Genomic DNA, 19716 nt, shown 5'->3' with positions numbered 1-19716 from the left:
CAATAGGTTAAAACTAAAGTTTCGTCAAAGACCACCAGAATATAATAGCTCTGAAAGTCCAAATTACCATATGTAAGTTTTCATAGCAAATATCTGAGAACCTGCTCCACAACTGTTAATTCCCCTCATTTACTTTAACAATATGAAAGGATGTGGAGTGGAGAAGACTGCAGGGAGCTGTTGCCTTGCACTCTCCCCTATCTTGCCTTTGATAGTCCTATGTAGGGAGAGGACAATAATGCAAACTCTTAATCCTGGGTTTAGAGGAGGAATCCTTAGGGGTCCACCAGGACAACTGAACAAAAAACTCCTGGAACTAATAAGCAGTTACAGCAAGGATGCAGCATACAGGGTTAATATAGAGAAGTCAATTGCAATTGCTCTTTTAATACCAGCGATGAGCAATTGGAAGTTGAAGTTAAAAATACACCATCTATGTTCACATTCCTCCCTACAAATGGAATACTTAGGTATAAATCTAACAAAATATACAAAAGATCTAGTAGGAAACCTACAAATTTTTGATTAAAGAAATCAAAGAAGTACTAAAAAAATAGAGAGATATGCCATGTTCACAGATAGGAAAGCCTAGCATTTGTGAAATGTCAGTTCTTCCCAACTTGCTCTATAGATTCCATGCAATTCCCATTGAAATCTCAACCATTTATCTTGTGGATATTGACAAATTGAATCCAAGGTTTATATGGAGAGGCAAAAAAAAAAAAAAAAAAAGAAAGAAAGAAAAAAAGAAACAAGAATAGCCAACACAATATTAGAAAAGAAGAAAATCAGGGGACGAATGCTACCCAATTTCAAAATTTACAAGAAATCTACAGCAATCAAGACAGTGTGGTATTGGCAAAGAAGAGACAAATAAATCAGTGGAACTCCAAAATAAGCTTATACAAAGGGGCAAAGGTAATAAAGAAAAGATAGTTGTTTCAACAGATAGTGCTGGCACAAGTGGATATCCATGTGGAAAAACAAAAACAAAGAACCTAGACATAGATCTTGCATCATTCAAAAAATTTAACTTAAAATGGATCAGAGAGCTAAGTAAGCTATAAAACTTCTAGAAGATAACATAGAAGAAAATCTAGATGACCTTGGGTATGGCAGTGACTTTTTAGATACACCACCACCAATGACATCATCCATGAAATAAATAATTGATAAGCTAGACTTCATTCAAATTAAAAACCCTTGTGAAGTGCAAAATCAAGAGAATGAAAGGACAAGTCACAGATGGGCAAAAGCATTTGCAAAAGCCATATCTGATAAAATACTGTTATCCAAAATATACAAACCATTAAAACTCAACGGTAAGAAAATGAACAGTCCAATTAACAAACTGACAAAAGATCTGAAAGACACCTCACCAAAAAAGATACAGATGGCCAATAACATATGAAAAAAATGCTCAACATCATATGTCATTAGGGAATTGCAAATGAAAAATGATACCACTACATACTTATTACAGTGGCTAAAATTCAAAACACTGGCAATACCAAATGCTGACAAGGATGTGGAACAATAAGAACACTCATTTCTTGTTGGAGGGAGAACAAAATGGAGTGGCATCTTAATAAGACAGTTTGGCAGTTTCTTGCAAAACTAAACACACTTTTTCCATATGATCCTGCAATTGCACTCCTGTTTGCTGAAGCGAGCTGAAAACTGATATTTACACAAATGTCTGCACACACATTTCTAGCTGCTTTATCCATAACTGCCATTTGATGGCAACCAAGATGTTCTTCAATAGGTGAATGAATAAATGAACTGTGGTTCACTCAGACAGTGGAATATTATTCAGTGATAAGAAGAAATGGGCTGGGCACGGTGGCTCACACTTGTAATCTCAGCAATTTGGGAGACCGGAACAGGTAGATGGCTTGCGCCTAGAGTCCAAGACCTGCCTGGGCAACATGATGAAACCCCATCTCTACTAAAAACACATAAATTAGCTGGGCATGGTGGTGCACCTGTAATCCCAGCTACTGGAGAAGATGAGGCCAGAGAATCATTTGAATCCAAGAGGTGAAGGTTGTCATGAGGTGACATTGTGCCACTGTATTTCAGTCCTGGGCAACAGATCGAGACTCTGTCTCAAAAAAAGAAAAAAAGGAAAGAAACAAACAAAAAAGAAATGGGCTATCAAGCTGTGAAAAGATAGAGATGTATGTACTATGCTTTGAATACGGATTGGCCCTTCCAAAATTCATGTTTAGTCTTGATTCTCAATGTGGCTGTGCTGGGAGGTGGTTTAAGAGATGATTAGATCATTAAAATGGATTAATCTCTTTCAGGGTTAGTTCTCATGGGAATGGATTAGTTACCACGAGAGTGGGCTGTCATAATCAAGGTTGCCTCTCCTGGTTGGTCCCTTTTTTGCATGCACCCACTTCTCATTCTGCTCATCTGCCATGTTATATGATGCAGTCAGTGGGCCTTCCCCAGGCACTAGCACCATCTCTTTGGACTTCCCAGCCTCAGAACCATGATCTAAAATAATTCTCTTTCTTTATGAATACACAATCTCAGGTATTCTGTTATAGTAATAGAAAATAGACTAAAATATGGAGGAACCATAAATGCATATTGCCAAGGAAAATAAATCAATTTGAAATGGCTACATACGTATGATTCCAACTATATGATATTTTGCAAAAGGTATAATTACAGAGACAATGAAAAAGATCAGTGATTGCCAGGGTTTAAAGGGGAGGGAGAGATTAATAGACAGAACACAGGATTTTTAGGACACTGAAACTAGTCTATTTGATCCTATAATGGTGGATACATGTCATTGTACATTTCTGAAAACCCACAGATTGTACAACCTCAAGAGTAAACCCTAAGTAAACTATGGACTTTGGATGCTAACAATGTGTCAATGTAGGTTCATCAATTGTTACAGTGCTATTTTTGTAGAATTGTGGTAGTGGAGGAGACTGAATGTGTAAGGCAGGCGGCAAATGGGAACTCCCTGTACTGTTTGCTCAGTTTTCCTGTGAATCTAATACTGGTCTAAAAAATAAAGTCTATATCAAAAAAAAAAAAAAAAAAACCACCAAAAATGGTTGGCTTTAACATAGATTAGACTATGCTGAAGAAAGAACTGGTGAATGGGAATTAAGATCTGATGAATATATCCAGAATAGATAAAAAAATAGAAAATACACAAAATTTAGAGATAAGGAAGCTAGTGTTAGAAGATTTAACATTTCATTAGAGTTTCAGAAGAAGCGAAAAAGGAGAAGCAATGTTTGAAAACAAAATAAATTACAATTTTCCGGAATAGTGAAAGGCAGATATTTGTAGATTCAGAAAACTCAATGAATTATCAGGCAACTTAAGTAAAAGAAATTCAGAGTTAGACTCACTATATGCACCAAAGACAAAGAAAAGGTCTTAAAATCATGCAGAGGGGAAACAAAGCAATGACCTAATAGAAATAATAATTTGATAGCTGACTTCTCAATAGCAACAGTGAAAGGGAGAAGACAGTGGGGACAATCCCCTAAAAAAACGAAGAGTTTTTACTGTCAATTTAAATTTTACGTCCACTGAAATAATCTTTGAAGAATGAGGGTGAAATAAAGATATTCTAAGAAAAAGATACTCAGCTATACCTCAAATACTAGACAATAATGTGTGTGTGTGTGTGTGTGTGCGTGTGTTTGAAATCAAAGTGATCCAAAGTCCATGCGTTTCCCAGGTTAAAGTTGTTTAACTTGAGACTTTACTGAGTATGGATATTATCATTACAGGTAGCTATTAAAAGAATACATACAGTATATAAGTTTTCAACAAGAAGCTTCAAAAAGAGAATAAGAGAAAAATTCTAATCACATGAAGTAGACAAGAAAGGAAGAAAAAAAAAAAAAACCAGAAAAATCCAGGGTAATAGTAAATAAAAAATAAGATGTTAAAAACAAAATATACAGTCACATTCAGAGTAAAAATAACAGGCTGGGCATTTTGGTTCATGTCTGTAATTCCAGCGCTTTGGGAGGTTAAGACAAAAGAATTACTTGAGGCCAGCGGTTAGAGACTAGCCTAGGCGACATAGTGAGACCCCCATATCTACTTTAAAAAAAATTAGCCAGGCATGGTGGTATGAGCCTGTAGTCCTAGCTACTTGGAAGGCTGAGGCAAGAGGATGGCTTGAGCCCAGAAGGTTGAGGCTGCAGTGAGCCATGATCGCACCACTGTCCTCCAGCCTGGGTGACAGAATGAGACCCTGTCTCTAAAAAAAAAAAAAAAAAAAAAAAAAAAAAGAAAATTTAAAAAATTTAAAAAGAATAAACTTGCAGTTAAAAGATAATAATTACTAACTAGATATAAAGACAACAAAATCTGCTTATATGTCATTTACAAGTGGAAAATGTAGAACATAAAAGCACAGAGAGTTTGAAAGTGAATGAACAGATTTGTCAGGGAAATACCTGAAAAAAGACAGTACAGCTGCGTGAGTACAAGATAAAAAGCAGAAAACATTGTATGGTGATAGATAGTTCAATTCACCAGGAAGTCACATACAGAATTTTTGTTCACACTTAATAATAAACAGTGTTGGAATATATAAAGCACAATTTGCCAGAACAATGAAAAGATATTGACAAATCTGCCCTCAGAAGATTTTAAAACATCCTTCTTAGTAATTGATGGATGCAACAGACCAGATAACAGGCTGCAGGCAGAAGATTTGTGCAACATGCTTAACAAGCTTGTTCTAAGGAACATGTATAGTACGTTGTACCCAAGCACACATAAACCATCTGTAAAAATGGACCACACATCAAGCCATAAGTCTCAAGCACACTTCAAAGGCTCAATTATCATGGACTCGGGTCATTTCAGTATCATACCAGCCAAGATTCCTATGATCAAACAAAATATGAGGCTTAAATGTTCATTCTCCTCCTTGAGGACCTACTGTAAAATCTTAGTTCATAGTCTATCATGTGGCAGGTTAAATCACGTCTTCTGTAAACTACCAAATGCTGTGGTTTGTGTTGCAATTGGCCTATTACATGGGTCTTTGCCCATTAGTAGCATTATACAAGAAATTATGGAGTTTTTATAAGCTGTGATACAGGATTACTGTCCTATATTATTGATTATACATTATTATTCATAACATATATTATCCACATACTCCTTCTCTAGTTCCCAATTTCACTCCAGTTTTTCCACTCCCTGCACCACATGCAAATATCTCACTAAACTTTTCATAAAGAAACAAATTTTGCTGCATTTTCAGGATCTAAATAATCCTACTCAGGTATGGGTAATACTTGTAAAGACCTTTCAGCCAGACACCAAAGATTGCATTACACTTGAATGAAAATCACAGAATAGGATCCTCACGAAAACTATTTTCCTGGACTTGGCTGGCTCTGTCTGTCAGCAGTTTCTTAATGTAAGTGACTCCATTTTGATTCTGACAATTTTCACACCTCTCTTTGCTGACATCTTTCCTGTATTGTACCAGAGATCTGCATAATGACCATGATTTAGTTAGGTATCAGAAAAATGGTGTTTTTACCGCATCCGATATCAAAAGGAACATAATAAAATGAGAACTGGAGTTACTGTTGATGAGATTAAATTGAATGTAAAGCAAATTTACCTTCTATCCTATTTCAAGCATATGCCCCAGAAAAAATGAAGAGCATCTTGCCAGTTTTAATTACTAAATATTTTGCTTTTAAAACTATTTTTTTTTTCTTTTTAAAGGTTCATTTAGACTTCAGGGGCGTCCAATCTTGTAGCTTCCCTGGGGCACACTGGAAGAAGAATTGTCTTAAGCTACATATAAAATGCACTAACACTAGTGATGATAGGTGATGAACAACAACACACACACACAAAATTGAGAAAAATCTCATAATATTTTTGAGACAGTGTCTGGCTCCGTCTCCCAGCAGAGTGCAGTAGCATGATCTCAGCTCACTGCGGTGTCCGCCTCCTGGATTCAAGGGACTCTCCCATCTCAGCCTCTGGAGTTGCTGGGATTACATGCATGCGCCACTACACCTGGTTAATTTTTGTATTTTCAGTATAGACAAGGTTTTGCCATGTTGGCCAAGCTGACCTCAAACTCCTGACTTCAATTCATCCATCTGAGTCCGCCTCCCAAAAATGCTAGGATTACAGGTGTGAGCCACCGTGCCCTGCCAAGAGCTCCTAATATTTTAATTTGTGTTGGGTAGCATTCGAACGGGTCCTGGGCCACCTGCAGCCCGTGAGTTGAGACAGCATGATTTAGAGCTTACTTTTCTCCAAATATTAAAACATAGCATTATCTTCCTTTATTTAAAAAAATGCATTATTATTTTCCACTCTAAGAAGATTTTGAGGAGTTTTACAGTTAAAAAAAAAAACACAAAAATACAAAAACAAAAATAGAGCCATATAAATAAAATTAAGAAAATGTAAAAGGCCTATCAGTAGCCAATTTGAAAGAGAAGAGATATAGGTACCAAGAACCTAGGATAAACTGGGCGTTAAACTTATCTCTGAGGGAAAACATTTCAGGTTGAAGAATATACATAGGATTGCCTTTTCCTGCCCCTACATTTTTATTTACAGGATACTTACAGCATTGTAATAATAAGAGAATTCAAAAACTATCTAAATAACTGTATTTTTCAATTACTGTTATTCAAGCATTATAAAAGCAAAACCAAAACAACCTGTGTCCAGGACTCCAATCAATCAAGCAACCGAATTCCAGGGAAAGGAAACAGGCTCTGCTTGTCACGTTTTCTCGTTCTCCTCTCTCGATTTTCCTGCAAATTCTGAAGGTTATAGAGGTAGAGATGAAAAATCTATCTGAGGTCACCAAGACTTAAGAAGGCATGGAATGTTGAAAGCTATTTTTAATTTTAGTGTTGATTTCAAGATAGATGGACCCAATAATCTTTCTAGAAATACCATCTTCAGGAAAAACGTTTAACTTTTATTCATTTTATGCTTCTTAACATAATAAAATAAATGAACCTAAAACAGCACTTTAGGTAACCTGGAAGGGAAGATACATTCCATTTAGGTGAAAATACATAGGAGCAATATGTACATTTGGGCAGATATTCTGAACTCTATTGGGTTAATGTTTATGGCTGCACTTGAGCACAACAGTGAGAAGTTTCCCATCACATTTTATCTGAAATGAACAAAATGTCAGGGTAATCTACTAGCAAAACCTGCGCTCCGGGTCAGCGGTGCTTCTCCCTCTGGCACACTCACCATGCCCCTCCCTAGGACACGTTACCTCTCTTCTTTTGCAAAGCTTTCATGAGGTCTGACATGAAATCTTGCTCCCCGCCTCCTGCCCCGCCCGGGGTCCCTGGGTTCTCGTGCCTCTTGGGGGGCATAGGAGGCCTCTTGGCCACCGCGGGAGACGGCCTGGCGGAGTCGGGGGCGGGCGCGGGCGGCGGCGGCGGCGGCGGGGGCAGCTCCAAGCCCGCGTTCCCTGCACACGACGGCGGGGGCGGGGGCACGAAGTCCGGGGGCGGCTCCATGAACTCCGCGGGGGGCGGCGGGAGCTCTGGGTCTTCCAGGGGCGGCGGCGGTGGCGGCGGCGGCAGGAAGTCGTCGGGTGGGGAGGGGAAGCCCCCGCCGCCTGTGCCCTTGGCCTTGGGGGGCGTGGCGGGGCTGCCGCTGGTGTCCGAGGACCTCCGCACCGGAGGGGGCGGGGGCAGGCTGGACTTGGGGGCGTGCGGGGCCCGGAGCGCTGCCGGGTCGTGGTGGTTCCCGAGGGCTGGCTTCTTATCCTGCAACCGAATGACAGCAGCATTCTTTTTTTTTTTTTTTAATTTTTGAAATTTTAAATTTATTGTTATTAATTAATGGAGACGGGGTCTCACTCTGTCGCCCAGGCTGAGTGCAGTGGCGCGATCTGGACTTACTGCAGCCTCGACCTCCCGAGCTCAAGCGCTCCTCCCGTCTCAACTTCCCGAGTCGCATTCTTTATTCTCAAAACAGCCCCAGTGGACAAAACAGCCCTAGTGGACAGGACCATGCCATAGATATGTGAGTCTCTGTCTGCCCCCTGGGGAGCCTCTGTCCCTCAGTCACTGAGACTCCTGGTTGGTCATGAGCTCGTCTTTGTTCTGGAATATGGCAATTATTCTAAATGGTCTTTAAAATTAAAAATAATCATTTTTCTAATTTTTTAATATTTTGGCTGGGCATGGTGGCTCATGCCTATAGTCTCAGCACTTTGGGAGGCCCAGGCAGGTGGATCACTTATGTCCAGGAGTTCAAGACCAACCTGAACAATATGGTGAAACCCTGTCTCTTTTAAAAATACAAAAATTAGCCTGGTATGGTGGCACACGCCTGTAGTCCCTGCTACTGGGGTGGCTAAGGCATGAGAATTGTTTGAACTTGGAAGGTGGAGGCTGCAATGAGCTGAGATCATGCCACTGCGCTCCAGCCTGGACAACACAGCCAGAATATGTCTCTCTCTATATATATTTTTTTAGAGACGGAGTCTCACTGTGTTGCCCAGGTTAGTCTCAAATTCCTAGCCTCAAGTGATCCTCCTGCCTCAGCCTCCTGAGTAACTGGAATTACGGCCACCCCACTTGGCCCAAATGGCCTTTAACAGTATTTCCTGTTGTCACAGTGGAACAGCATAAAAACGAATGTAACTAACTTCATTTTTATTTAAAGTGGCCTTTACCCATTCCTGCACATAGGCAAGGATAATTTTAGAGCATTGAGATAAACATGCAAACCCAGCAATCACGTAGTTTTAAAAACTAACTCTGGGATTAGAGAAGTAAACAACTATGTTTTGTTAAAGATTTATATGACCATTGTGACCTGACCAAGGACAGAGAAGTTCCCAACCTCTTTGGACCCTTGTTGGCACCCAGATGTCTGCAGTCTCTGGTCATCCCTTGATCTCAACTCTTTCCCCAACTCACTCCTCTTCCCCATATCCCACACTCATTAAACTCCTCCAGTTAGCCTGAAAAATTTAAGATTGTACTTCAGAACACTAGTCCACCATCTTCATAGTGTTACTGGCTTTCCAAATAAACCAGCTTTTCCTCCCATCATCCCTAATCTCTTGAGTCTGGCTTTTAAGTGGGGAGCAGCCGAACCTGGGTTCAGTTACCCTGTGGCACTCATCTACCAAGTCTACTCTAAATGGAAGATCTGGCCATGTTCAATGAGGTGTGTTGTATTTAGATCATACGAGTATCACCTCCTTGGAACCTGCCTTATCCAGGAGCTGCTGTGTGTCTCTAAAGGGGCTTTCATGGTGTATCTCCTGTGGGGTTGCCTCAGTCTATAAACCACCCTCGACTCATTCATTCCTTCAAAATGGAAGCCAAATGACTTCACTCTTTGGTTCCCAAGCCAAGCCACCAGAGTCCTCGGCATATAGGAAGGGATGCATTTTTTCTTGGTCTGAGTTGAGCTGGTTGTGAAGCTCGTGTCAGGAGTAAGCATCTGTAAAATTATCTTGCTCCTATTCCACACAACACACAGTAGAAACACACGGCAACTCCTGGGGCTTGAGGACTTCCCAAAACCTCCACACAGTCTCCTGGCTTAAATGTACTACTCTGATTAGGATGAAGGAGATGGAAGGGGAGAAGTGAATGGAAACAGTTCTCTCTTGGCTACAGCTTTGTGCAAACGTAGGCACAAAGGATATGTTTCCTGGCAAAGACCTTTTTGCCTGATCTTGGGGACAATGTCTCCTTGTGTTGGTGAGCTGAGAACACAGGTGCCTTTCGCCAGGACTGTGGGCTTTTAGAGAGGAGCCGATTGCAAGCTTGGCTCCAGCTGGCCTCACAGCTTCAGGGAAGGCAGTGTGGTGGGCCAGAAATCAGAACAAGGCATCTGGTCTCTATAAGTTTACTTTTTCTTTATTTTATTTTATTTTTATTTTTATTTATTTATTTTTTGAGACAGAGTCTCGTTCTGTCACCAAGGCTGGAGTACAGTGGCAGGATCTCCCCTTACTGCAACCTCCACCTCCTGAGTTCAAGCAATCCTCATGCCTCAGCCTCCCGGTTAGCTGGAATTACAAGTGTGTGCCAACAGCCCCAACTAATTTTCATATTTTTTGTACAGACGGGGTTTCACCATATTGGCCACTGGTCTCCAACTCCTGGACTCAGGTGCTCTGCCTGCCCCGGCCTCCCAAAGTGTTGGAATTATAGGCATGAGCCACCATGTCTGGACAGTTTACCATTTCTCAACTGCATGAAAGTTGGCTGGTTCACTGGATATAAAATTAGCCCCATAGTCCTTATTATGACTTGTGTCTCAGGTTGTGATGAGATCAAATGAGATAAATATGTGAGTTCTGAAAAGTAATATCACCAGCATGTGCTATTGGTAGAAACTAGCACGCCAAATTTGGCCTAAGTCTAATAGACGCATAGCCCTTCCTCTGCCAATGTTGGAATAGATAATAATAATTTACATAATGAAACATCCCCAGGCAACTGGATTGAATCCGTTTTAGTAATAATTATCATTTCAATTTACAGTTTATCAGGGTTCCAGTTTATTTCGTTCTCTGCTTAGTAGCCTCTTACCATTGAAGATTAAATTTGGAATTTTTTTCTAATAAAGTGCCTTCTGATTTAGTTTCTGTTTTATTTAGTTTATTTACTTCGCATGATAAGCTATTTAACTGGTGATGTATTTTTTCTTTTTATTTAAATTTCTGAACAGGCAGCTTGGGAATTGGTGTTCACATATAGTTAAGTGATTTCTATTCTAGGATTCTTTTATTTATTTCAGTATTTTTAAATGCTTTCCTTCAACTGGCATTATAGAAATAATGAAAATAATAATAGCTGAAAGCACATTGCATGAGGAGATTGTCAGGCTTGAGAAGATAATGAGAACATTAAAGAAATACAACTTTCAAAGGCCTGCAGTGATTGTCAAAATTATAAGAAGTTCAATAAATACCAAGATTTAGTTGTTTTCATGACTGGCTGATGGACAAAATGAAGGGGCAAAAGAAGTGAAAAATTGCTAAAGTGAAGCACCCTGCCTGTCCTAGCTGGGTGACATGCTGTTGTCACAGTTATTTAAGGTTGTTTTGACTCACACATGAGAAATATTCAACAGAATTTATACAGTCAGCTGAGAAGTTTTGAACTAAATTAGTAACTAAATCGTAATTATTAGCTATGATTTTAAGATAGATTTAAAGGAATCCTCATTGATCTATTTGGTTGAAAAATTTTATGGAGAATGTTATACCAATTTGGCTATTATTTTACAATGTATTTTCTCCTCCGTCACCTGGGGATGTATGTAGGAAGGACACTAATGGGGAAAATAGAAAATGCACATTTTTAGTGAAACCCTTTTTTGTCTTTTTTCTTTTTTTTAAGACAGGGTCTTTATCTGTCACCCAGGCTGCAGTGTAGTGGTGCAACCAGAACTCAACTGCAGCCTTGAACTCCTGGGCTCAAGTGATCTTCCTGCCTCAGCATCCCAAGTAGTTGGGACTACAGGTGCTCACCACTGTGCCCAGCCCTATTTACAGTGTAACTCTTTTAACAGTCTTCTAATCTGATTTTGGGGGCCAGTTAACGCTTCATATAGGGCTTCAGACTACTAGTTGCCCTATTTTACTCAAAAAAGGCAAGTAAAATCCCAAGCGTTTAAAACTTGGATGTGCTACTATCAGAGAGGGCTAAGATCACTTGACTAAACCAAGAAAACCACTTTGGTCAAAGTAAATGTAGCTAATTAACTTCAGAGTGTTAAGGAAATGCTTACGTTTTTCCTAGGCAGTGTGATGATAGCTGGTTTTAACTTTTGATTCTAGCATGTGTAACTTTAAGATTACAAATATCAAGCAATGAACTAAATTAAATTGTAGTAACGTCTCAGTTGTTGGAACTACATTTTCTATTTATTTATTTATTTGACTGGATCTTACTCTGTCACCCAGGCTGGATGCAGTGGTGTGATCACAGATCACTGCCGCCTTGATCTCCTGGGCTCAAGCCAGTCAAACACCTCAGCCTCCCCAGTAGCTGGGATTACAGGTGCATGCCACCACACCTGGCTAATTTTTTTTTTTTTCTAGTAGAGACAAGCTCTCTCTATATTGCCCAGTCTGGTCTCGAACTGAAGCTCAAGCAATTCTCCTGCCTCAGCCTCCCAAAGTTCTGGGATTACAGGTGTGAGCTACTGCACCCGGCTTTTTAAAAGAGCAGTTATTGGAACAATGCGAATGGTTGAGAACATGGGCTTTGGAAACATGGGCTGATGGAATGTATATCAGCTGCTTGCTGGTTTTACCTTTGACGTTTCAGCATGTCGCTGGGCCTCTTGGAGAACAGCACTGACAGAATGTGCAGCCTGGGGCATCTGTCCATTGGGCTGGGCGGTGCCATTTATAGGTCCTGAGAGGGAGGAAGCGAGAAACGAAGAGTGAGCAAAGCATTTTCAACATTCTTGAAAGTTAATCTGAAAATACAAAGCTGTTTACATCTCTAAAGCAAAGAAAGATACTTGCCGGCTACTTCTTACAAAAATAAAAAATAAAAACAAAGCAAAGAGAGCAATTCACAGGCATGGGATGGTACACAAAACCTTATGAAAAATCTGAGGTTCTGTGACAAAACTTTATATGAGATTCAGCAAAAGATTCAGGAAGGTGAGGGTGGTATTTGATAAAGCCCACCGAGGAGGGTCTGGATTAACTGGGATCCTGGAGAGTAACAATATATTTTACTTTAAAAAACGTTTCAGTAATTGAAGAATAAACCTTGAAAACATATTTTAAAAAATTCTTCTTGATTTTTTAAAAATGTATCTATCCAGTTTCATACCACACTGAATACAGGAACAACTCTTCAACATTGTCCTCAACAAAAAGTACATCGGACACAGAAATAATAGACAGAAATTTGGGCAAAATGTGCAGGTCCCTGGAATAATCGGGAATTAGATGGGTTTTTTTTCCCCCTCAAAAGTCCTGGTATGCTATTTTATTTTCCTGCCTTTTAATTTGTCCCTTTGACATGAAACTTTGACTCATGTTACCTTCAAATATGCTGTCCAGGACTGGGTGTAAGGTGTCAAAACACTGGGACATAATCTCATTCTTCATGTGGACAGTTTTCTGGGCACTAATGGAGCCTTGGATTAATATAATATTTGTACTCTGATAAGAAACATCTACCTACTAGCTCACCCTAAACAGGAGATCAGCACCTTATCCACAGAATATCATAAAATAAGTGGTCAAAGCTTTCTTAAAAGTCACTTAAAATAGATACAGGGCTCCAGTCTGGGCGACAGAGCAAGACCTTACCTCCAAAAAAAAAAAAAAAAAAAAAAAAAAAAAGCAAAGAAGAAAAAGAAAACAGGTCGGGTGTGGTGGTTCATGCCTGTAATCCCAGCACTTTGGGAGGCCGAGATGGGTGGATCACGAGGTAAGGAGATCAAGACCATCCTGGCTAACGCGGTGAAACCCTGCCTCTACTAAAAAATACAAAAAATTAGCCAGGCGTGGTGGTGGGCACCTGTAGTCCCAGCTACTCGGGAAGCTGAGGCAGGAGAATGGCGGGAACCCGGGAGGCAGAGCTTGCAGTGAGCTGAGATTGAGTCACTGCACTCCAGCCTGGGCGACAGTGCGAGACTCTGTCTCAAAAAAAAAAAAAGAAAAGAAAAAGAAAACATATTCCGAAGCCGTCTACAAAGTTCTGTTTGTATAGATGTGTTGGATACGTTTTGAACAGGAGCACTGAGCTTTGAATATGTGTTGGAATTTCTCCTCCATTTAGTACCTGTAGATGGCTGAGCTGGTGCAGCTGCATTGACTGTCCCCAAGTTTGTCCACCGAGAGGCAAGTCCAGCCTTTGCCACTGCCCGCTGGTAGTTATCATAGAGAGTCTTCCCATACTGGGGAGAGAACACAAAGAAGGAAAGGAATCCATTTATCCCAAATCTGCACTCAATTGCAATATAAACATAGAGAAGAAATAAATACTCCACGGCTACTCTGTTCACCACTTGTCTGAGTTGGTGATTTTGGATATTTCCATTAAAATTTAACAAATACACATTCAATCATTTTCCAGATTGGCAGAGTCAGTTAATTTTTTCACCAACATATTAGAGAGAGCTTTGGCCACTCAGTTCTGATTACGTATGTCTTTATGTAACACGATCATAGATTCCATCTTGCGTTTTTTTTTTTTTTGAGACCGAGTCTCGCACTGCAGCCCAGGCTGGAGTGCAGTGGTGAGATCTCCTGCTCACTGCAAGCTCTGCCTCCCGGGTTCACGCCATTCTCCTGCCTCAGCCTCCCAAGTAGCTGGGACTACAGGCGCCTGCCACCACGCCCGGCTAATTTTTGTATTTTTAGTAGAGACGGGGTTTCACCGTGTTAGCCAGGATGGTCTCGATCTCCTGACCTCGTGATCTGCCAGCCTCGGCCTCCCAAAGTGCTGGGATTACAGGTGTGAGCCACCACGCCCGGCCCCATCTTGCGTTTTTAATTGCACACTAAGCTTGCAATACTCGCCATGAGTAAATATCCGGTTACTGGAGAGGTTCGTGTTTCTATCGCTCTCCTCATTTAGAAAACCCACTGGCGAATACACTTGATAATGTCTGTGGCTGAACCCAAGGGTGGGCCAACTGTTTCACAGTACCAGGAAAGCTGCGCCCGGGTCACTAAGTGGGCTGGCAAATGCAAGACAGGGTGAAGTCCGAACGCTCTCTCACCTTGGCTATCCGTATTCCCATCACCCACTGGTTAAGGGTTCTTGCGTCATCACAGCAGAGATACTTGATATACTGGGACTCCTTCTGAATTTGGGGGTGCTAGAAAGAAGCAGTTTCAAGACAATGTATTCACTTGTCATGTATTAGGAAGTCAAAGCACCTGTCAGGAAATTTTTAAAAAATCTCTAAAAATATATGTGATTTATGTGGTAAAAATTACTGGTTGTAAAATTAGGAAGGTAACTTTTAAAAATGACTAAATTTTGAAAGGATTTGAGAAATTTGTTATATGTTGGGAGGCTGAGGCGAGCGGATCACTTGAGGTCAGGAGTTCGAGACCAGCCTGGCCAACATGGTAAAACCCCGCCTCTACTGAGAATACAAAAAAAAAAAAAATTCCTGCTGAGGCAGGGAAATTGCTTGAATTTGGGAGGTGGAGGTTGCAGTGAGCCAAGACTGCACCACTGCACTCCAGCCTGGGGTGACACAGCAAGACTCTGCCCAAAAAAAAAAAAAAAAAAAAAAAAAAAGAAAAAGAAATTTGTTTTATGATTTATCAGAAACACATCTTTTAAAAAAATGTTTTAGAAACAGGGTGTGACTCTGTTGTCCTGGCTGGAGTGGCACAATCACAGTTCACTGCAAACTTTGAACTCCTGGGGTCAAGAGATCCTTACCCCTCAGCCTCCTGAGTAGCTAGGACTACAGGTGCACACCACCATGTCCAGCTAATTGAAATTTTTTTTAAAAAAATATTTTGTGGAATTGGAGTCTCACTATATTAGCCAAGCTGGTCTCAAACTCCTGGCCTCAAGCAATCCTCCTGCCTCAGCCTCCCAAAGTGCTGGGATTACAGGCATGAGGTACCATGCCTTGCTTGTAAGAACTTTTTACTAATTATTATTACTATAATTTTCATTTATGACTTTTTAACTTTTGGAAGGTTTTCACATCCATCATGTCTCTATCCCCATGAGAAGTCTGAGCTGCTTCTCCATTTGTCAGATAAGGGAACTTACCTGAAGTAATTCTTATGTCATAGAATTAAAGCCTATGAGAATTGTGGGTTTATAACTCCCAAAAACTGATTCTAGGGTTATTTCTGCTTCTAAAAATTCAGAGTTTTGTGATGACCTTTCCTTCTTAACTGCTATCTGCTGCTCAAATGGGCCAGTGGCTTCCAGATGGACACCCTGGAGGACTATTTCTGTCTATTACACTTAGTGCCAGTGGCACTAAGCAGTGGTTCCGGTTGCTGAACAGGTCTTTTAGGAGCTCACAAAGATAACAAGGAAATGGGCAAGTGTGAAAGAGAAACACCTTGCATTCCTCTTAGTCCTCATTGCTTTTGTTGTTTCTGGTTTAATTTTTATTTTTTAAGACAGGATCTCACTCTGCCGCCCAGGCTACAGTGCAGTGGTGCCATCATGGCTCAGCCTCTAATTCCTGGGCTCACACAATCCTTCCACCTCAGCCTCCTCTGTAGCTGGGACCACAGACATGCATCCATGCTTGGCTTTTTTTCTTTTTTTTAAAGAAACACTCTTGCTATGTTTCTCAGGCTGGTGCTGAAACCCTGGGCTCAAGTGATCCTCCCACCTTAGCCTCCCAAAGTGCTGGGATTACAGGCGTGAACCACCAAGCCCAGTTAGTTTCTGTTTTATGTGTCTGTCTCAGATAGACTGTGTCTTCCATGAGGGTGGGAACTACATCTGTCTTACTCACTGCTGAAGACCCTCATTGCTTAGCACATGGCCAGCACATGGCAGGTGTTCCAGTCCAGATGTCAGAATACTTGAAGAAAAGAAACAAGCACAACATTTCGTGTTGAGTTAGAAATCTTGCCGTCATCAGGCGAGGGGCCAGCAACCAAACATAGGTTCTAAGATATTAATATGTGCCATGTAAATTTTCATCGGTCATTATAAGGTTTATTATAATACATTTTATTATGTAGAAAAATAATTAACAACCACAAGCATCTTGTGTGTGTGTGTGTGGAGGGGTATGGTACCACCTCTTTCTTTTTCCTCCTGTCCTCAGAGGATTTATTAATCCTGCTAGGATAATCCTCATTTGCTGGTGGGGCTGAAAGTGGAAAGGAAAGCAAAGAGAGCTGGAAGCATCTGTCTGCTCTTCAGTTGGCAGGAAAGGTGGAAAGCTGTCCAATTCCTCTCTTCGGGTATTGCACGGACCTCTCCACTTCTCTTTCACTTTCCATCTTAAATCACTGACCTCCAAGGAAATGGCTATTCTCAAAGTTGATCTACGCAAAGGGTCTCATGTCTTTAAACTTCAGTTGGAATCTGACTGGCAGCGTCTAGTCACTCTGCTGGACTTTCTAATGACTCAGCCTGCAAGAACCTGTGGGATTGTTACCTTTGTCCAGAAAAGATAACAAGATCTTTATAGACTCCAAGAGCTTGACGAGAGTTTAGTAATTTTTGGTTTCACGAATGAGAAAACTGAGGTTCAGAAACGTTACTATACATTCCACCCTGTGACCCCCACTAGAACCTGGGGGTCTCCTGACTAACCACCTAGAATTTCTGTGTTTGTATTAAGCTATTACACCCAAATCTCAGACTTGGAAGAGACAACAGAAAAAATTCCTCTTTTTGGTTTTTTCAGGCAATTGAGGAAGGTCTACTCATATTTTTGCCTTTAAATATGTATTGCTTATGTAGCTCGCTCGGGCTTCAGAAATTGCATCACCATTGCTCGAAGAACGGTCAGTTCCTATTTGCTTGGGCAGAGCAAACAGGAACACAGACATTCTCTCTACCAACGGCGACAACTTCACATCAGGCGCCTGAATGTTGCTGTAGTTTTGCAGTCTGGCCAGCAGATGACAGGAAACACTTTCGAATGGCTGCTGGGCATTTTATTGTTTTTGCGGTTCAATGCTTATTCCCTCATCCTGAATGCTAGATTTTAATTTTGCAAATGTTACTCCAATAGTGATCCTCTTTGGAGGCCCTTAAAATCGGAAATATCTATCAACTCAGGTAATATGGCCCGATAGCCAAAAGGATTTGTTGTCTTAATTAACCTGAAGGACGTATTGATGAAAAATATACTAAAGCCAGCACTCACTGGCTGGAATGTAACAGCCCACAAATGCCGCCAGCATTGCCTTCAACGATAACACGTGCAAAGCCAAACCAATGCCCTTGTCTTTCAGCACCAGAAACACGGCTCTCTGGCCGACAAACAGCATTTGTGTTCCGATTGTCATGTAAGAGAGGCAAGCATTGGTCTCTTCAGCAATTAAATGTTTACAATTGTTCTTAGAAAGCAACTATTCTGCCCCACCCCCCAGATATTTAAAAAGCTGACATTGCGACCTTCAAGTTAATCTATTACTTTTTTTCTGGTAGATGTCATGTGAGAGCCAAGTTTCCAGAGCAGACTAAATCTCATCGTGTTTGCAACAAAACGCAGAAAGCGACAATTATCCATTTAAGAAGCACCATAAACAATTTCTTAAGTATGTTATTCATTGAAATAGAATAAAACATAGTCATTCCCTTAAAGAAAATGACTTTTGAACATAAAACAGTCCCTTGATGATGGGGTGATGTATAGACGTTGCTATAGGTCAGGTCTCACCAAGTTCCTTCCTTACACTACATGTGTGCTGTGGATGTATACAGGAGGATTATATGACCTCTAAGTTCTCTAGCAATCCTCAGATTGTATGGTTCTAAGATGAGCTACCTAATGGGAACAAGCTCCTTTCTGGCTCCCTTGTGACACGGAAGTCGTTCAGGCTTGCAGACATCATAGAGCAAGTCACTGAGCTTGTTCTCCACCGTGATTGAGACTTTGCCAAGGAGATTATTGCCTAACCGAGCCTTTTGCTGAATAATCATTTGCAAAGAGGTTTCAGGAAAATGCTGGTGCAATGTCACTGGCCAGGCTCTTTTGCAACTGATTTGATTGTTCCTGACCATAAAGAGAGAGAAGCTCTCTTGGGACATGAGAACAGCACACAGAGGGCAGGGCGATTGTGGAATGCCACTGCTTAAAGGGCTCTTACAGACCCTCTGAACTTAGGAAATGAGAAAACAGGGTGATAGAGGCTAAGCAATTTATCCAAGGCCAAAGCTAGTGAAAGAACCAAGGTCCTATTTTGTTCCACAAATATCTCTGGGTGCTAAGAAGTATGCTAATTCCTAGGTACATTAAGAGGAGTAAGAGAGGCAGGGGCCAGTGGCTCACACCTGTAATCCCAGCACTTTGAGAGGCCAAGGCAGGTAGATCACTCGAGGCCAGGAATTTGAGATCAGCCTGGACAACATGGTGAAACCTTGTCTCTACAAAAAGTACAAAAATTAGCCGGGCGTGGTGGTGCACACCTGTAGTTCCAGCTACTGGAGAGGCTGAAGTGGGAGGATAGATGCAGCCAGGTGTTCGAGGCTGTGGTGAGCCATGATTGTGCCACTGTGCTCCTGACTGGGCTGGAGAAGACCCTATCTCAAACAAACAAACAAACAAACAAACAAAAACAACAAAAAGAGGAATAAGAAAGCTCACGTGATAATTGGGCAATGCTCGCTGGAGGTGTTTTAGGGAGAGATGTACGTAAACACATGATGTAATCAAATATGTAATCAAATCACATATGTAATGTGATTATGAAATAGTATGCTCCATACTAAAAGTTTGAAAATGGGCCAAGTAAGGGTCTTTGGAAGAAGTGACAGAATGCTGTAATATACATGGAGAACATGGAGAAATTCTATATGGCAAAGGTCTGGAAACCATGGAATGAAGAAGCAGAAATTAAGCTGGAGAGGAATCTGAGTGAAGACCCTTGAGTCAAACTAGAATCTAGACATGATCCCCTGGGCAGTGGGGGGCACTGGAAGTTTTAAAACAGCACAGTGACACAGGAAGTCACTGGGCACTATGAGGAAGATGGATCTTGAGTGAAGAATAAGATCGAACTGAGGGAGGGCTCAG

The 19716-nt window shown here is 41.0% G+C and overlaps 1 protein-coding gene across 5 annotated transcripts in view; it reads right to left on the bottom strand.

Moving 5' to 3' along the window:
- The window catches only part of APBB1IP (amyloid beta precursor protein binding family B member 1 interacting protein), a 166249-nt gene that overhangs the window by 29483 nt on the left and 117050 nt on the right, over positions 1–19716 (bottom strand). For 3 of the 5 annotated variants that reach the window (XM_050804505.1, XM_050804504.1, XM_050804502.1), the window contains 4 exons: positions 14749–14847; positions 13806–13920; positions 12313–12416; positions 6957–7787 (listed from right to left, as the gene is read on the bottom strand). In XM_050804505.1, coding sequence (XP_050660462.1) covers positions 7272–7787; positions 12313–12416; positions 13806–13920; positions 14749–14847 — 834 coding nt within the window. In that variant the 3' untranslated portion in view covers positions 6957–7271. Of the gene's footprint in view, positions 1–6956; positions 7788–12312; positions 12417–13805; positions 13921–14748; positions 14848–19716 lie in introns of those variants that run through there. The other 2 variants (XM_050804506.1, XM_050804503.1) reach the window with 2 other exon arrangements.

The sequence above is a fragment of the Macaca thibetana genome, chromosome 9 (assembly GCF_024542745.1).
Source record: "Macaca thibetana thibetana isolate TM-01 chromosome 9, ASM2454274v1, whole genome shotgun sequence".
Lineage (NCBI taxonomy): Eukaryota > Metazoa > Chordata > Mammalia > Primates > Cercopithecidae > Macaca > Macaca thibetana.
The sequence above is the reverse complement of the archived record's forward strand: the minus strand, read 5'-3'. Positions and strand labels throughout refer to the sequence as shown.